Source organism: Chiroxiphia lanceolata, chromosome 1 (genome assembly GCF_009829145.1).
Source record: "Chiroxiphia lanceolata isolate bChiLan1 chromosome 1, bChiLan1.pri, whole genome shotgun sequence".
NCBI lineage: Eukaryota > Metazoa > Chordata > Aves > Passeriformes > Pipridae > Chiroxiphia > Chiroxiphia lanceolata.
The window spans coordinates 47311634-47330525 of NC_045637.1; the positions used below are offsets into that span (position 1 = coordinate 47311634).

General features: G+C 39.2%; 1 protein-coding gene across 2 annotated transcripts in view; it reads right to left on the bottom strand.

Annotated features, from left to right (window-relative positions):
* TAF4B (TATA-box binding protein associated factor 4b) overlaps positions 1–18892 on the bottom strand; it is a 70603-nt gene that overhangs the window by 33590 nt on the left and 18121 nt on the right. For both annotated transcript variants that reach the window (XM_032707682.1, XM_032707689.1), the window contains exons 4-10: positions 17565–17732; positions 17337–17459; positions 15180–15269; positions 11983–12561; positions 6653–6788; positions 5977–6082; positions 568–737 (exon numbers count right to left, since the gene is read on the bottom strand). In XM_032707682.1, coding sequence (XP_032563573.1) covers positions 568–737; positions 5977–6082; positions 6653–6788; positions 11983–12561; positions 15180–15269; positions 17337–17459; positions 17565–17732 — 1372 coding nt within the window. The remainder of the gene's footprint in view (positions 1–567; positions 738–5976; positions 6083–6652; positions 6789–11982; positions 12562–15179; positions 15270–17336; positions 17460–17564; positions 17733–18892) is intronic.

An 18892-nucleotide genomic window follows, 5' to 3' on the forward strand; every position in this document is an offset into this window, starting at 1 on the left:
GCATTCAACATACATTCCACAGTACCATTCGCTACACAGACAAACAGTTTCAACATCTCTTTTGTATAAAACTAACTGAAGTTTTTTCCACAGAAGGAGTCAACTGTATTGGCAGTTGCAAACTTCTTAATGTTGTCCATAGAGCATGTATATCTGAACAGGCTGAGAAATGCAAAAATTGTTAGGAAAGATAGTGTAATGCATCAAGTTAGAAACTGCAGAGATAAAAAAGCACATGTAAGTGTTTTGACACTAGCATCTTTATGGTTGTTAAGTGTTCCATTAAGTTTAAGAGTAATAAGCTGCTCACTTCTCACATGTTGAAGTGGCATCAGTTTCTTTTTTCTGGTTGTGCTTGAGACTGTTTCCATGTTAAAAAAAACCTTAAAGGACAGTTGTTTCCTAGAAGGGGAAGTAAAAGCTCAGTATAGTTTGGTAGAAACACATGAATTGAGATGGGAGATATTAATAGTTCCAGGTCCTTCTTCATAGATTGGAGGCTGGCTGATGAAAGAGGCAAGAAAATACTACATCCATACATATATGTTACATGTGCATTGCTCTCACCTATGTTCAAGATCTTCTTCTGAAGAGTTTCCAAAGAGAGAAATGGTTCATCTGAACAAGAGTGAATCACTGTACCAATGAACTCAGAGTTTGCTGCCAAAATGCACGCATTCTCCTCACTAAGATTGACCCCAGCCATAGAAGTCACATCATTTATGTCATCTTCATCTCTACAAAAGAAAACACCAACATTTTATGCTTTGTTCAGAATAGATACAAAGAAAAAGCCTCTTGACTATCAACAAGCACCCACACTGATGTATCTTGGAAGCTATTCCCATATAAAATAGATGTTTAGTGTGGGTGTGGACAGGGACAGAAAGCTCCTAAAAGCTCTCACACTTCAGTGAAGTGCCTCTGAAACTTTAATTTGGCTAATGCCTCAGCTGCTAGGCATGCAAATCCCTTACATGAAACTGAAATTCTGAGCAAGGTTGGAAACCACAAACTGACATAAACCTGGATTAAAAGTTCCCACAAACCCCTAATCCTGCACCACCGCTTTTGCAGACTGATATTTGTTCTAAAACTAATTCACCAGGTAGAACCGAGCATTGAATAAAGTTGAATGCTGATTCACTGAACTAAAAATAAGCCCATTTTCTAACCAAGATGCCCATCTTACAAGCTGAAGCTTACAACACAGGTTTATTAGCACAAACCTGATCTTCACTTTTCTTTAGTGAGTTCCCTAAAAATACAGGATACAAACAGTCCTTGATTATACAGTAGAACCAATCCAGATCTTGTCCTTTGGATTAGTCCTACCACACCTACGTACATAGCGGGGAAGATGCCACGCTTCTGAAGTGCGGTAGCAGAGCTTCAGCTGTTAACACCCCTCCATTAGCTGGATTCTCCTGTAGCAGCTTTGGACTATTTGTTCAAAATAAAAACTAAAATCTGGTATATTTAAGGCAAACATCACTCAGATGAGTTATAATAGCCTGTGTGCCTCAGCTTTTTTTTTTTTTTTTTTTTTTTTTAAGATCATTTAAGTTAAGATACTGAATGAATCTCGTACGGGAAAAGTTTTTCCAGGACTTTAGATCATCAAGAGAAAGCCTTTTTGCTTCACAAACTGACAAGGGCCCTAACAGTGGCTTCAAGGGTTTAGGACCAAATCAAAACAGATGTCTGCAGTATTAAGACAGATAAGATAAATCACTCAATCTGATTTGAAAAACGAAGAAAATGAAACCAACACACACCTCTTGAAAAGTACTCTCTGGCAAGGTTTGATAAAGTTCACCTTCAGAAAACACTGTGTGGTCTAAATAACTGTTGAACAAGGGGTTAGCCAGAAACTTGACGTTCTTAGGTTATATGGGATTTCCTGGAGGCTGTTTTTTGTCTGAAAATAGGTAGAAGCTGAAGTTATTACAATATGAGTTCCATTTGTGTGCCCTCATTGCTAGGAGTTCCAGTGTGTTGTGGTCAGAGAAAAGGAGACCCAACAGATTCCCAAACCAGCTCCATTCATTATTTTTAACTAGACACTGTAGCTTCCTGACTAGGCTTGTAACCCAAATCCATTGTGCTAATAAAAGTGTTAAACCCCAGGACTGTCAGAACAGTTTGATGTCCACTGTTAAAATTCAAAGCTGAAGTCACCAGCACCAAAACACCTCCTCTTCTCCTACTCTTTCACAATCAGCAACTGAGCAGTTCCAAGTCTTTACTCAGGCTCTATCAGCCTAACAGAGATCCTGAACTTTCAACAATTGTGTAAATGAAGCTTATCTGAATGATAATTGAGTGCTAACTGATCTTTACAAGTACACTCCAGTTTCCTCTTCTTAGTGACCACTACAGAGAAGTCTTTGCTGTTGGCAGTGACTGCCACGGGTCTACTAATAAAGGAAATGACAAAATAAGCACAACTAGCACAAGGAACACACATCACAAGCTATCGATGCTAGAACCTGACATTACCCCAGTGGAACTGTCAATGGAATCCAAGGAAGGATTCTTCCACCTCAGACACAACTGTATAGCACACAGTTTCAGGAAATCATTTTTGCTTTTAACCTGGCCACATACTCAAGCAAGGAGGAGGTAAACTTCTATACTATACATCTATCCACCTTTCTAAATATACAGCTTTCATTACTCTATAACCTGCCTTTATCAGGTTCTTATTTTCTTGAATATTTCCATGCACATAGTCTCTCTTCTGAGTACACCCATACGAGGGTTTATATGCAACATCTCTACCTGTACTGTTTTAAGGACAAATTCTAACTTTTTCACTGTGAGACTAAATTTGCATTAAGTCACTGAGTCATTAGCTTTGATGCAAGATATGAAAACACTACTGCACTTATTTTACTTAACCCAAAGAAATTACCACTACATTTCCTTAGAAACAGTGCTCACTAAAGACTAGTAAAAGTTTCAGAAGCCATGATAAGTTTGTACCTTTCACTATTCATTTTTCTTGTTGTTCAAACAAACCTCAATCATTTTAAGTAAGGTTACATGTACTTTGAGTAAGCTATAAAAATCATTCTACCATGGCGAAAAATTTAAAATATTCCAGAGTGTACATGCAGGTGTTTCTGTTGGATATTTCAGCAATCCCTCCATAAAGTCCCTTTTCTGCACCACTTCCTTTAATTCTTTTGGCATTTGATCATGTCACACTCAGAAATCAACAGGAAAACTCTTCCAGCTGTTGTTATAAGTCTCCAGTGATTTAAGCTTACCAAGACAAGGTGGAAAACAGAACTCAGAGTTCTGAGCATTACACTGCATGAAGTCAGGTTTGACACTTATACTGAATATTCACTTGAAAACAAACCCAAGCAATGCAGATGCATTTCACATCTATGAACTTCCCTCTGCTGCCTGAAAAGTGAGTCTGTGGCACCCTCTGGTGTCTGACTACTGCACATTTGCTCCTGAATCCATCTTTATTTACTCCATTTTATACAGGAGTAAAAGGGAACAGTAGAAACACACATTTAACCCAAACCTCTACGCTCCATCACTGACAACTACATGGGCCAGAACAATTGCAGCAAACCAGGAACCACCAGCACTCACCACTACCACAGGACAGGAGAAGCAGCTGCCCAGATGTGCTCCATTCTGCTGTCTCACCCCTGTTTGCCTGCTAGTTGAGATTGTTAGCACATTCCAGACAAAATACACAAGTTGTAGTTGCATGTGCTTTGGAGAACAACTTTATTAAACAGAATGGAGTAAAACAAGTATTTGAAGATGAAATACGTGACTTATTTTTTTCCAGGGTGCTCTAGTATATACTTTACATAAATGTGTAGATCAGCTCACAAAAATCTTGATTCTTTTAAAACAGACTGATTCTTAACATGCCATGGTGCAATGTCCATGCTTAGCTGAAATAGTATCTGGAAGATTGGAATGCTTCGTGTTTTGCTGGGAGGTTTTTTGTTTGTTGGTTTGGGGAGCAAGAAATCACCACTTTTTCTACTGTTCATCTTAAGCAAACTAAATCAGCCCATTAAAGAGCAGACAAGGTCAAATTGGATCTAACTAAGTATAGCTTAGTATTACATTCCCAAATCCTAACCTAACCTAGTCACACAATGGCAGAGGGTGTCAGGCTTGATGACATATTGCAATGAGAGTACACAGAAAGAGCACTCTCATTAGAGTGTCACATGTACAGTCACATCGATTACAAGACACGCTCTCTACCCATAACAAATATCATCACAAAACCTGAAAGCAGGCCATGGTGCCCCTCTCTGCCTCACACGTGATCAGCTGTTGATGGACCATAGGTCCATAAGAATAGCTATACTGGGAATACTGGATGTCAGGACAGAAGAGAGCAAACCACTTCACAGCTTACTGAGGAACAGCTATTGCCCTGTTAACGCTATCTGATGAGAGAGAGAGAACACAAACACTTGAGGGAAGCCAAGAGTTCAGGTACACACTGCCCACATTCGGATATATGAAGATTGTAATATGTAGATTTTAAAGTCATAAAGTTTGATTACAGCAGTGCATAGAAGAAGCAGCAGGAATGTACGCAAAGACAAATTCTTCAGAGATAAGGAGCTATTAGAAAAATTTAAGGTGAGTTAGAAATTTCCCATCTAAATTTTCGTGGACTTATGCTACTTTGAAAATCAGATTCCAAAAGCATGAACAGAACTCTATCTTGGATCACACTGTAAAAGCAGAGTTTTTCCTACACTAAGAATTTAACAATTCCAGGAAGAAACTTCAAGAATTCAACCTTTTTCTTCTAAGACAGCTAATATATTTCAATAGGAAGATCACAGAAAAAAAAAATTCTTTTTTTTTGGTATGAATTTGTTTGTTGCTTTGTTTTTAATTGTGATATTTATGAAGTAATTTTTTTTAACATCACTACTCAAAATTATGTCCCACATTAATTCTGAAGTTATTTTATAAGACCTCGAGGCAGCTAAAAGAGCTACTGCTCTAATATAAGCTTTTAATTTCAACTTCTGGCTACTACTGTCTTAAGTGTTTGCTCTATACCGTATCTTACTATAAACAACAACAGCTCTCTGATTATATCAGTGCACACAATGTTGTAGCTTTCAAGAGATGAGAAGTCAACTGGTCAACAAGACGAAGGTATCATCATGCCTTGTTTTTTTCCCCTTAAAACTTGCCTTAAAGTCACAAGACCAATAATGCTTATGGCAGTCTGTACCTTTGATCCAGCATTACGTTTCAGAGTTACAAAAAAATAATTTTTGCTTTTGAAAAGTTAATCAGTTACCAGAACTAAAAGCTTTAAGCACTCTTGTAATCTAAAGGCCTAGAGAATATGCCAGAAGTCATAATTAGAGATGTAGTCAAAGACTTTCACCTCTACATACAGAAACAAGCTTGTAAGAGGAGCTAATAAAAGATTCTGAAATACAGCAGAGAGCTTTAGGAAAGTTACCAGCCAGTCCAAGAAACAGTTCAATGCTATCCATCTGTTTGCAAAAAGCAGAGGTTACATCTACTTTAATGCTACTTAGAGATTTTGATACAAGGTAACTAGATTACCTTGTATTAATAGGTATAATTATATTAATATTTGTATTAATTGCAATTGTATTCATAGGATGGAAATCAGTATGTTTCCTCTACAAGAGAAAAACTGACACGTATTGATGCACACTGTATATATAACTACACTTGTTGGATTTTCATCATGCTATCACCTCATCAGGACAGTTTTCTTACATTAAAAATAATTAACGTCTGCTACGAGGTAAAAATTTTCAGGTTCTCCCTTGCCAGTTAGTATCATAAAATGAAAAACACATATCAGAAAAAAGTTTCTAAAGACAGTTGCTTTTATTTGGGCTCCATTCCCACCTCTATATTTGCTGTCTGTTCCTTCTGTTCCTTTGTATTGTTATAACTTCTGATAATGTTTATTTTTACCTGAAGGATGTTGCTCCATTCTCTTTCATTTTTGCCTTCTGAACAGGAGATGCTTGAAGCGACAGAATTTTATTTCCTGGCAGGGTAATTTGTTTCAGAATGGAACCTAAAACAAAACAAAGAACATGCTATAGTACAAAGTAAAATGCTAAGACAACTGCTTAATCAGTTCTTTCTTCCAGCAAAGGCTACTGCAGATTCAAGAACAACTCATTAGGTCCACTTGAAAACTAGACACTCTAGAATCCTACATTCTACATGTTCTGTGTAGACAAAAACTTTACATGCTTTCAAACACCCTCCTCTGTACTGACAAGTGAAACGTTTTAGTGAAAACTGGCTGGCTGAGACAAACTCATATTATGCATCAACCTGAACCCGCTGAAGGAAAAAACAAGGTCTCATGAAATGACTCTCAAAAGCATTACAGTTTAAAGAAAGTTCACTGCAAAGAGCTCGGTCACAGCATTTTACCAAGTACAAATGTTTGATTGATATGCTTTTAACAAGTGCCAGAAGTAGATGTGGCACTGATTTTCTCACCAGAACTCCAAGAAGACAGTAAAGAAGTTCAACTCCAAGTGGTTGCTCCCAACAGACAGCCACTTTCCAACCTTCCTACAGTCTACCAACAGCCTGCATTTACTTCTGTACCTCAGCATTCCTCTCCCTTTACCTGCAGGAAACTGGTTGGTTTGAACAAGTGTATTCAGCGGCATCTTCTTGTCAGTAGATGTCTGTAGGGTGAGCACTGAGGGTTGTGGGAGTGTGGATACTTGCTTTACAATAGTTCCTGATGGTTGTTGGACTACCTGGAAGTGGAATATCCAATATCAAGAGTGAGAAGAGCTATAAATACACAGAAGTAAACAGTACCAATGTTTCCACTTAGCCAGAATTGCCACTGGGCAGGCGTGCTTGTCTAGTTCTCAGTTTAAAACAAACATCATGCTCAGAAAAACCTCATATTTTTTTTTACTTCATGTCAAGAAATCTTAACAAGTGGTGGTGAGCTTTAAGCTCCAGCTCTTTCAGAATGTGATGCTGATTCTGAGTCACAGACACTTCACCCCTAGTCTCTACTGATAACTCTATTAGACATGTTTCATAAGTATCACACAATCCACTACACTGAGAGGCTTTCCTCTACATCTTGCTTAATCGAGTAACTACTGAATATTGAGCCTGCCTACCAATAATTTCAAAAGGGTAGGTATCTCATACTCCTAGTTAAAAAGAGGGAACACCAAAACAATCGAAAGTTTCGCATGAAATTATTTTCCTGTTAAGAATTAAGAGTACACATTATAAAAATACTACTGGATTTTTGGAACAGCAACATCAATTGTAAATTGAGATGCTGAGTTTCAAAGTGTTAAGCTAAAGTACACTGAGCACATCAGTTACCAGGAACATGAAGTACTAAACAGAAACACCTAGAGTGAGTAGAGCCTCTAAAGACAGACCACAGTACACAGCTGAAGGGTAAAAAGGAAGAGGGTTCATAGTTTTGTTTAAACGGACTCTTCAAGGAAACAAAACCAGACAACAGGATGTCATCACAACACAGACCTAGAGGCACAGCCCATAAATACTAATCCTTCCTTTTCAGGGGCAGCTATTAAAATGCAAGAAAGTAATAAAAGTCCCTAAAAACCTCACTTCTAACCCTCCTAGATAACAGAATGTGGGCTGCAGCTTCGATACAACCTTTGGAAAAGTTCTTGATTACAGGTAGTAGAAAGATGTGATTTTACCAAAGCAGAAAATCATAATGTCTTCAGACTGAATCCTATTTTTTTTGCAGCAAAAAGCTAACATTAAGAAAATGTCAGGGTCAAGATCAAGAAGCCATTTTTCTCCTCTACATCTTTTATGCTAACTTCAGAAAGTCTAAAGAGCGCTTGTACAGCAAGACTGCATATGGGTAATTAAAGAATTGACATTTACAATACTTCAGACATTAGGCTGTTTCCTTCTGTCACCTATCTTCTGATATATCAATAAATATAATCAGCATAAGCATCATACATTCACAAAAAGAGGTACTTTGTGTATCAAAGAATCAAGATACTACCCACCCATCTCCATATAAAACAGCATTAAAGTCTGGCATAGCAGCAGTAACACAAAATAATGAGCTGAAGGTGGCATCTGAGAACCAGACAAACAGACACTTCTTGAGAAGAAACGTAAGATCCAGAGGAGGAAAGAACTACAGAAGTGCAGGGACAGACTGCAGACAAAGCCAAGGCTTACACATACACCACTTCCTCACGGAGTAGAAGTTTACTTCCACATGTTTTTCCCAAAGCTCAATTTGATCTTTCTGAAAGATGCAGCTGTTTTTCCCAAAGCTCAATTTGATCTTTCTGAAAGATGCACCTTCCACAAGATGGAAGCTGTGAATAACACTAATAGCGTCATTCATGTGTTCGGATAACTCATGAGCACCCAACCACCTTGGCCAAACTACTCGCAAGCTCCACTAGCACCCACACTAACACACACCTAGAGATCCTCCTTACCACCAGTAAGAATGATGCTTCAACTTCAGCATGCAAAACACTTAAACAGCACAGGAGGAAACATAAGCATTCCAGACTGATGTATAGCAGACAAAAGAACAGAGGGAGGCAATGTTACATCAATGGTCTGGGTGGAGACTGGGAAATAAGTAACTGAGGAGGCTACATCACTGAAAAACAGAAACTATGTGTTGGCAGTAGAGCCCATTTTCTGTTTGCCATTCTAGCTGCTAGATAACAAACGCTGGAAGTCCTTGGGACTTGCAACAGGAGAGAGCAACAAGCCCGGACATTTCAACAAGGACCTAATGCCAGAAGGAAGCATTACAAAAATAGGTAGTATCTGTGCGAAGGAATTATTGTCTCTTTTCTTTGGGTTAGCAGCAAGTAATAATAAAGAAAAGGGACTGTTCCTTTGTGCCCTGTTAAGTAGGTTGACTTGGAAATGAGAATAAAATCACCAACATTCTTGAGTAAAAAAATTGCAATGCAATGTTCAACTGACAGCAGAGAGACAGCTGCTTGAGAGAGACTTTGATTAGCCTCACCTGAACCTCTTTTACATTCATAAAGCAAAGTCTGGAGATCAGCAGAGAGATGCTGAGGTATCATCACACACAAACAGTATTGTTTCGTGAAGGAAGCCTCACCAGTTGAATGCAAAAGCATAAATCCTGGACAAAAAAAAAACCTCCTGAAAAATAATGGAGGAGACTGTTCACAAAAGCTCAGCTTGGAGGGGACTTGACACTAACAGCTCACTACCAACAAGTAGTTGGAACAGCATAAGCACTTCACTCCTTGCTTCAGCCATTAGCGATGTCCATGGAGTGTGTCTCACTGGTAACTGTGGGGATTACACCACAGACCCCTTGCTGTTTATGCCTGACATGAAGTTTTAGTCTCACAGCAGCTTTTTCATCATTGGAGGCCAGCAGCTGGTAATGTAAATTTGCATTTACTGTGCTTTGAAAGAGACAGAGTAATACTACAGCAAGACAAGCTTTATTTCCAAGATGAAATTTCTTTGTAAGCCAATGCCCTTAAATGAGGTGGTGTTAAGAAAGTCACAGGAGGGAACCCTTCCAAATGTGCAACTCTTACAATCCAAGAGTGTGATCAACTCCAACAGCACCCCTGAAGAACAGATCCCTTGGGGTCCACTATACAAACCCAGCGTTCCAATAATCATGCCACAGAAATTAAAGTTTCATGTTGCATCACTCCAGTCACACATTTGATATTAAAATACTGCAGAGCTGCATTCTTAAGCACCACTAACATTACAATGGAGCTGGCACATGGAAGTTTGCTTTAAATTCCCGCAAGCACAAGAGGTCAAAATTAGAAAGGGGCATTCAGAGGGAGTGTATGGCATTAGACATCCCTATGGGCTGAAAAGGGAAAGAAATTGCTGGCAGCATTGTACGGACAGATTTGCACAGCTGGCAATGTGCTTCTTTTTTCAGCTGGCAGTAGGACCCCTCTGTTTAGGGAGGGGAGGTTCAGATTTGTTTTCTTGTGGGAGGAAACAGACCCTCTGGCCTTTCAAGGAAAGGCATCGGGGAAGCCCTAGGAGATGCAGCCTCTTCTACTAATTTTCTCTTTGTTCTAATAGGTCGTGTGAATGATCACTAAGCTCCTGATATGGCTAAGCTGTGAAGTGGTCAACTCAGTCCAACTATATCCAAGACCAAAATTTAACAGGTATTTAGCAGACCAAGTATTTTAATCGCTGTGCCTGGGATCTACTCAAATGAGGATAAAAACATGTTTTCTATGCAATTCAATATATGTAAGGCACAGCGAAGAAAAGCAATTGCAACAAGCTGCCACACTGCAGCAGTGTAGGAGGCAAAAACCATTCCTTGAGTTCACCAATATCATATTCAAGAAGTGTTTCGACTCCCCCGTGCAGAGTTAAGCTTCCTCGCGTATTTGCACAGATGGTCAACCTTTCCCCTGGATTACATGGCTTGCTCTGTAGCCAACAAACTGCTCTCCAGCCCTTGTACAACCTAAGAAACCCTCTTTTTCTTCTGGCTGGAATTTCAAACTTAGTCCTCAAAGACAATATGGGTACCAACTCCTTTTCCAATTTGGCTTTAGCTACCACCAGCAAAGACTGTCAGTGCATATGCTTGATAACTCTTCTTTGGAGTTTTAGGGTAGGGGTTTTTTTGCATTTTTGGTTTTTAAACAAATCCACTCATAAAAAGGACTGCCCATCCCCTCCATACAGTTGGGTGCTTTGTTTTTTTTAAGCAAGTGTGGAAAGGTGAAAAGCTGGTAGCATAAACTCTTTATTTGGAATGCAGGATTCTTCTACTACATCTACCTTATAATCTTTGAAAAGAAGAAAATTAAAAAAGCAAAACATTTTAGGGGTCTAAACATTTTTAAATCAAATATACACAATAACCAAGCTACAGAGAAAATTCACACACCGGATGCTCCTCTATACCTTTGGAAAGCAAATCTAGCTTTACAGGAAGTCTAATGTTTTTCCTGCTTTTTTAAAGAAAAATAATCTTTACAAGGAAGTGCTATGCAAGAATTGAGTTCTTCATCTTCCAAAGGGAGACTATTCTTTCAAAATACTTGAGAACATTACTTACAGGTAGATGAGTTAGAAACCGTGCAACTCAGTATCTCAAACACCTATAAACCAAACCTAATTTATTTCACAATGTTGCCCATTTGGGTATACCTCTGATCCACAGTTTCTTGGTATTTAACATTAACATTAGCAAGAAGTTAACCTGTGCCAAGAAAAAAAATGTTAGCACATTGCTTTTGAGGGCATTGTTTTAATAAGACGGTTATTCCTCCTGGAATTTGTTAGCTAATGAGGCCTGATAGAAAAAACTCACTTTTGGATGACTTCATAATTAACACATCTTAGTAAATGTGGAGGTCAGAACTCTGCTCTGACAAGCTCCTTAGGGTAGTTGGTACATTTCAGATAACGTATCACTAAACATCACCAAGCCACCTGTGCCTGCAAAATACCCAGGGAAAGAATTGCCAAGGGAGAGAAAGTGGAATCCCTGGTGGCTAGCTGAGGCACAGTCCTATCAGGGCATCTAAGAGTAATTAATCTAAGTATCCCATCAGCAGTTTCTGTTTCTGACACTAGCATTTCCTACCTTTTCTTTCAGGCGCCACCCTAGCCTGGGGTTAGACCTCATATCCCCTTGTGTTTCAAGATGGATGTTCAGTCTGGTGAAATGCTGGTCAATACGTCTTGCACGAGACCAAGCTGACAGCTTGGCTTTAGATTCACATTTTCAGCAAGGGCTCAATATTTCTAAACTACAACAAACGTAACTGATTAACTCAAGACAGATTAGCCTATGTGTTAAAAGAAAAAAAAAAAAAACCCCAAAGGTCCAAATTGGTACCTTCTTTACAAAATTGCAAGAGTCAAAATAAAGAAGCCCAGTTAGTTACAGAGGGGCAGAGAAATCCATCTTACCAACTGTTTCACTTTAACCACATGCTGAGCACCCACTGACTGCGTAACAACAGAGTTGGGCTGCGAGATTTTAATACCAATCGGGGTTCCAATGACTGGTTTCAGAGGCTGGAGAGGGGTGGTTGATGAAGAGGTCACTGTAGAAACCAGCACTGGCTTTGCAGACTGGAGAGAGGATGTTGGTACCACAGAGGTGAAGACTGGCTTGGCAGGTTGGACAGCAGTCAGCCCTGATGTTGCTATCGTTGTGGTGAGGACTGAAGCTGAAGGCTGAAGAGATGCTGTCACCACTGCAGAGGAAGGAACAGGCTTCACAGTCTGCAGAGAAGGTGTTTCCGACGTGCTGGCAAGGAGTGGCTTTACAACTAGAGGGGCTGTGACTGTTACAGAGGCAGACACGGGTTTTATAACTGGTAGAGCAGTTGTTGCTACAGCTGAGGTTGCCACTCTTGTCAAAGGAGCTGGTACTGCAGAGGTACAGGTCGAAACCACTTCTTGGTTTGTAGCTGGCTGCTGCATACACTGCTGGATAAAGCTCTGAGGATTAGGCATTAGCTGCCGTAAGGCAAGCATGCTTTTCTAAAAGAAATATGAAAAAACACTGGATTATTATCAACAGAGTATTCCACAACAATAATACATTTGTAACTGAATCCTATTCCTCATCTTCTAACTAAATTTTTCATGAGACAATAAATTACTTATTCCAAACAAGTTTTGCTGAAATCCGGGTATCCTTAAATTGATGACACTACTGTTCAGTGAAGACAACAAGAAACGTGAACAGAGGCTGAGCTAAGGTCAACAGTCACCACAGCTTCACTACATGTAGCAAATCCCATCTATGGGGAAACACTGTTCTTATGTTTAGATTTTTCAATTTGGACTTTATATTTCAGACTAAAACGATTTTAGCTGCTTTATTACCTCAAAAAATTTTGTTTTGCCAAAAAATCCTGTTATACTAGAACAGCTGTGTTTATTTCATGAAGCCTGTCTGACAAGGAACTACAAATTATCCAATAATTCCCATATCTGAAGACATGAGAACTTCTCTACCAATACAGCTATCTCTACACTAGGGGGAGATACCACTTTAATAATGCCTGTAGAGCTGCACCAACATAACTTCAGCCAGTTACTTCTCTGAAGCAGGAGAACAAAAGTAAAGGAATCTGGCAACATCTCATTTTTACTACAGCTGTGTTTGAAAAGGTTAATAAACAGAATAATCTTCAAGCTCTCTACAGATTTTTCTTCTTGACTGTATATAATCTGCTACAGCTCTGAAGCAGGGGAAATCAGTTCTGCAGCCACCTACATATTCTTGAAAACCCCTTTTTTTTTTCCTCCCCACTTAACAGTTTCTAAAGTTTGTAAGAGTTTCGAGTGCTGCTGATTTGGACTTCATGCAAAAGGAACATGTCTTACATGCTAGCATACCAAGTGAGCACATTGTCTGCTCATCCGGACCTTTTGTAGCACACCCGTCTTCTAACATTCACTTCCTTTTCTTTTAAAAGGATGCTCAGCTCCTGGTGCAATTTATATACCAAAAGCATCCAGCAGACTTGAAAATCAAGCAAGCTTCACAGCCAGTCACTGTATTTTTGTGCCTCTTGGAACAGTCAAAACAAATATGCACAACTTCATCAAAAACCTGCAGCTCAAAGATAAGAGACGACTCCAGAGAGTCTTCCCTAAAATTCCACTTCACTAGATAAAAGTGAATTGGCAACAAGCAGTATCACATTTCTTTCCAGACTCAAGGTGCAAACATTTCCCCGACAAACGAGGCCGGTGCTGATCCTTGGAGCACCTTCGAGAAGTGCTCCTGAAATCATCTTCAATTTGGCACTCAGTTCTGTCACAGCTGCTCAGAGCTGCAGATCAACCTAATTAATTGTATGTATTAACTACACATCCTTACAGTGTTTCAGAAAAAAGCAATCAGGGTGCAAGATGTTTTAAAGGATTGGCAACACTGCAAAGTCAGCTAACTCCGACGATGTCTGAACAACATTTTTGAAGTCACAGTATTTCTTTATTAATACAGCATGCAACAGGGAGAGAGCAGCATGTCAAGGATTACGTGGTATGGATACTGCCCAAAACAGAAAAGCCTAGATGATACCAATAGCTGGCAGCATGCTGCAGGAGAAACATGCAGTGGCTCTGCTGTCATGGGTCTGACCCATGATGAACCCAACTTAACTCCTGCAGAACCACCCTGAGGTCTGTGCACCAAGGGTAACAGTCATGGCAAACTTGCTAGCAAGGCATTCAAAAGTTACCGCTGCAACAAAAATTTTTATCCCCCACTTGAACAGATTAACACCAGCCATCTAAAGTAATATCAACATTATCACATGCATTGTTATGTGGCCTGTCAAAAACCAAGGAAAACCTCTGTCCCAGCTTTACCACTCAACTATTCTTCCTTTATTCTCCATTATACCTATAATGAATGTCAAGGAAAAGTATAGATCTATCAAGTCTAAGAATATGCTGTACGTTGCAATTAAATAAATTTAAACAGGTTTTCCATGTTTTCACTGGAATTTAATGCCTGCTGTACAACAAAGACGTTAATTTTTATTTGTTAATACCATTCTACCATATGATTTGAAGTCTTAAGGAGAATTTTTTAATTTATGTGATTATTTGCTTGAATGGAGGTAGAGTTCCTGGGATTCTTTTCTGCAGTAGTACTGTCAGATCCTTTCTGGAGAAAGGGGTAGGGTTTTTGTTCTACCTCTAGTTAAACACAAACCAGCAGACAGATGAATAGCTTTGTGTAGATTCTTTGAGCTTAAACACTGCATAAGCTATGCATTGCCACTGTTGTCAGTCTTCCCTATTAGAATTCAGAATAGCTACAGTTTTGATGAGAAAGTAAGAGGTTATCTTAGCATAGCTGCTCTACTGTAGATGCTTTCAAAACACTAGTCTCCACTAACATCTAGAGGGTAATTACTCTACAATATAAGAATACAGCATAAATTACTCCTCAAAAATTCTCCTTCCCCTCAAAAATTGTCTTTCCAAGTGCAACAGTCACATAGAGCAAGGTTAAGGACCATTTCTTCAACTGACCTGAGCAAATAACTATTTGAATGCCCCAACTCTTTCCTTTTCTTTTCTGATCCTCCTCCCTTCCCCAATTAAATACTACACGGCCATAATCAGATGCTTACCTTGAGAAAAGGAACTAAATATGGTTGTGGAGATGACTTGAGCTCTATATATAGCTTTTTCGTAAATTCTTCTGGTTCAATTTTTGCTTCCTAAGAGGGAAGCATAATTACAATAGTAAGTTATAACTAAATCTACCAGACTTTTTTTCTGAGATCCATCAAAATAGTAATGGAAATTTATATTATCATTTATTAAAGTACTCAAATACTTTTTTCTTGTATTTGTATTTTGCTACATTTAAACAAAAGGGGGAGGGGTAGGATGGAATAATGTTGTAATTTTGCTATAGTAATATCCAAGTTGTTTACTGCTTTATTCAGCTACAGGCAGTTAACACACTTATGGATAGGTATTCTCATCCAGTTACTAAAGTGAAGGGATAGAAAAAACTATAAGTAGCACTTGATCCTTTTCAGTATCTCATTGTTATGCAGAGATATTTTAAATCGACTACTAGTACTTCTTTCAGTAAAGGTAGTTTATCTGCATAAAGATGAACTTAAAGATAGCCAAGACTAAAGACAACTTAGTTTTTGTAAGACAATTCTAGTCCAACGCATACATAGCATACTAAAACAGAACACTTAGAGTCTTTCAAAGGCAATCAAAACATCTCTTCTGCATACCCCTAAGATAACAGTCCTCTGAATTGCAGAGTACTGTTTCCTTAAAGCTTTCCACTATGTCAACACAAACACCTGACTCAAGGGCTTGGGAGGGTTAGGAAGCTGCAGCAGACTTCTGAGACCCCCTCACTCCCTACTCCAGTGCCACGACAAAGGGGTTAAGGTAGCCCCAGACCCTGCTGCCCTTCCTCACCTCCCCAGGTGAGTCCCTGCTACAGAGTCATCAAGAACATTACCTCCTCCAAGAAGGTACAGACACATAAAGAGCAACACCAATATCTGTTTCTGCAGGGAAATTACTCCTCTCACTCATATTCTCCTTTGGAGCAACTGTTCTAAGCTGCTACATAACCAGAGCAGGGACTTTAAATGCTGTGTATTCACAAACAGAACTTACAGCAGCTCTCTCATTTAGTCATTTGATCTGTTGCCTGTTAGATCTCACAGAGATGTGGATATGGATCACTGAGGTTTCAGTGATACAGACCCAAGGGTTTGATACACTACGTCTCAGTGCACACGGTGCTTGACACCCATTTCATGAAACACTGCCTTAAGGACCATTTTATTTCACAGCCACCATTTACTCATTCCCACATACAATATATTGATTTATTTTGTACATACTGAACGGCAGATTTTCAAATACTATAAAAACCAAACAAGTTCACAGTTAACAATGTATTAGTCTCCGGCAACAACTGCTTTCAAGAGGAAAAAAAAAAAAAGAAGAAAAAAAAAAAAGAGGTGTATAGTCCAGCAGAGACAGAGAGGCAGAGGAATTAAATTTTTGCAAGGTTGCATCTTCAAACGGTCTGCTCTCTGAAATTACTCCTCTCTACACCACACTACTCTAGACTGAAAAGTCCTTTAGTACAACTAGCGAAGCCATCCTCCTCCACCAGCACACAGCCTTCTGCTACGGTGGAACAACAAAGCAGCAGCAGTGGTCAAATGCCATGACAAGAAGTGGCAGGAGAAAACATTACCAAGAAAGCCCAGCTGTGCTGGGGTACAGCCCCAAGCAGCACATAGAAGCCACATGCAAGGAAAGAGTGGCTGGCAGCCACCACACTGTTTTCTCCATCCCACTGTTTAAAGACACTGATAGTGTCATGCTAGTTCCACTGGAGCTTCACTATCAATTTGTAAGTCAGTTCTGTCTTGCAGTAAAGCAGTAGTATGGACTCAGCACTGAACTACAACCTACACAGTGATATTCTTGCTATTGAGAACTCAAAACAACACTAACATGAAAAAAATGCAGTTCAGACCCAGAAGCTGTGCTAACACTATCAGCTCTTCCTGCTGTCAGATACCTGTATAAAATGAAACAAATGTGAGGGGGAAAATAACACAGCACAGTCAGAGTTATCACATAAGACTTAGAGAGGGGTCAGAGGTACTCAGTCACGAATCCATCTCTTTAGCTGTTTAAAAAAAAAACAGACAAGGAACAAAACTGTGATAAAGCAAATGTAAAAATCCATATGCAAATGATGCAGACTTTGTTTTTAAAAAAAGTCTCACCAATAGATTTTGCACCAGATTCTTCACATTCTGCCCCATCTCAGGGGCTTGAGGTCCACTAGATGCCAATTTTATTAGCGTAGCAAGAAAATTCTTGCATTTCTTCACATTCTCTAGCATCTCCTAGTGTGGAAATAAAGAGAAGACTGTTAGATGCTGTACTGTCTCTCCAACCTCTGATGAACATACAGAATGTTAATTTTTAATTAAAAACTTTTTTTTCCTTACTGTAGAAGCGCTGGTCTGTGCTACTGTTGTGCCCTCTGCTTTCACAGAGACTGCCTTTTGGGAGATAGCTTGTGCAGGTGGTCCTGTAACTGGAAGTTTTACAGGTGTTCCAGTACTCGAAGGCTTTACAGCAGTAACTGTAGCAACATTAGGTGTTGCAGCTGTTGGCTGAAGAGAAAAATTAACACTTTTTAACCAAAGAACAACGTGACAAACATACTGGATTCTGCTAGCATGTAAGGTAGCAACCTCCCTCCAACTACCATTTCAGATACAAATAAACGATTTTCTCTTTGTTTTTAGAGTTTAGATTCATTTGCTTGGACAGGCTCTATTACATACAGTAAGTGACAGAACCCTCACAGCCATAATTCTGTTTATAAATCAAGGGCGAGGAGAAGAAATTACAAAGGCGTGTCCAGACTGAAAGCACTGCCTGCAACTCTGAAAGAAGAGAGAAAGCTACAGTTGTCTTTAAGAAAGCAATACATTAACTTTGCCAGGCTTCTGCTGTCTAAGACTAATGAATTCTGGACAATGCTAAGCCAGGTGGTACTATTCCAAAGACAAACACAATGTTAAGTGATTATTTATCTTCCATTCTTGCCGTGAAGCTCCTCTCCCAGTTGCGACATCCCTTCCTCTTCCTATCACACACAGACTAGGGAGAAGACATCATGTCGGTCCACTTCGGAAGGATGCATGCGCCAGTAGAATCAGCCGGCTCAGCAAATGGACCTAACAAGTTCTTCCCTCCTTTTCCTTGTGGGCAGCTATTTGGATCTCTTTCTCCTCTGCCCTGACAGAAACCCACACAAAATTCAGTTATTTTGAGACCTCTTTTTAAAATCTCACTATAATTTAGCAACAGACTCAGAAGCTCCAGCAACAGGAGAGTAATTAAGGTTTAGAAAAAAATACCTCCCTCCTTTGCAAACCAGGCAAAATCATAGTTTCCAAATGAAAATCTACTAAACTGAAGTATTTCTACTTCAGATTTTAAAGAAAAGAAACAAATCATACCAAAAAATCCCACCACAGTTCATTTGATACAACAGAATACAATACAAATAAAAGACTTTGCCTCTGCAAAAACCACTGCTTTTGATTTCTCAACTTAAAAACTGAAAAGCCAGAGTGAACATGCAGGTCATAGAAGAGCAAGAGTACCAGGTAAACATTTGAAACCTAAACTTCAGTGTAATTTTTCCTCCAAACATCTCAAGAAGAAGGGAAAGTCTGGTTTTGTAGTCCATATTTTAGGTTCAGGTCTGCACAATACAGTTGCTTTCACTAACTCTTAATACATTTAAACACTCTAGTCCAAC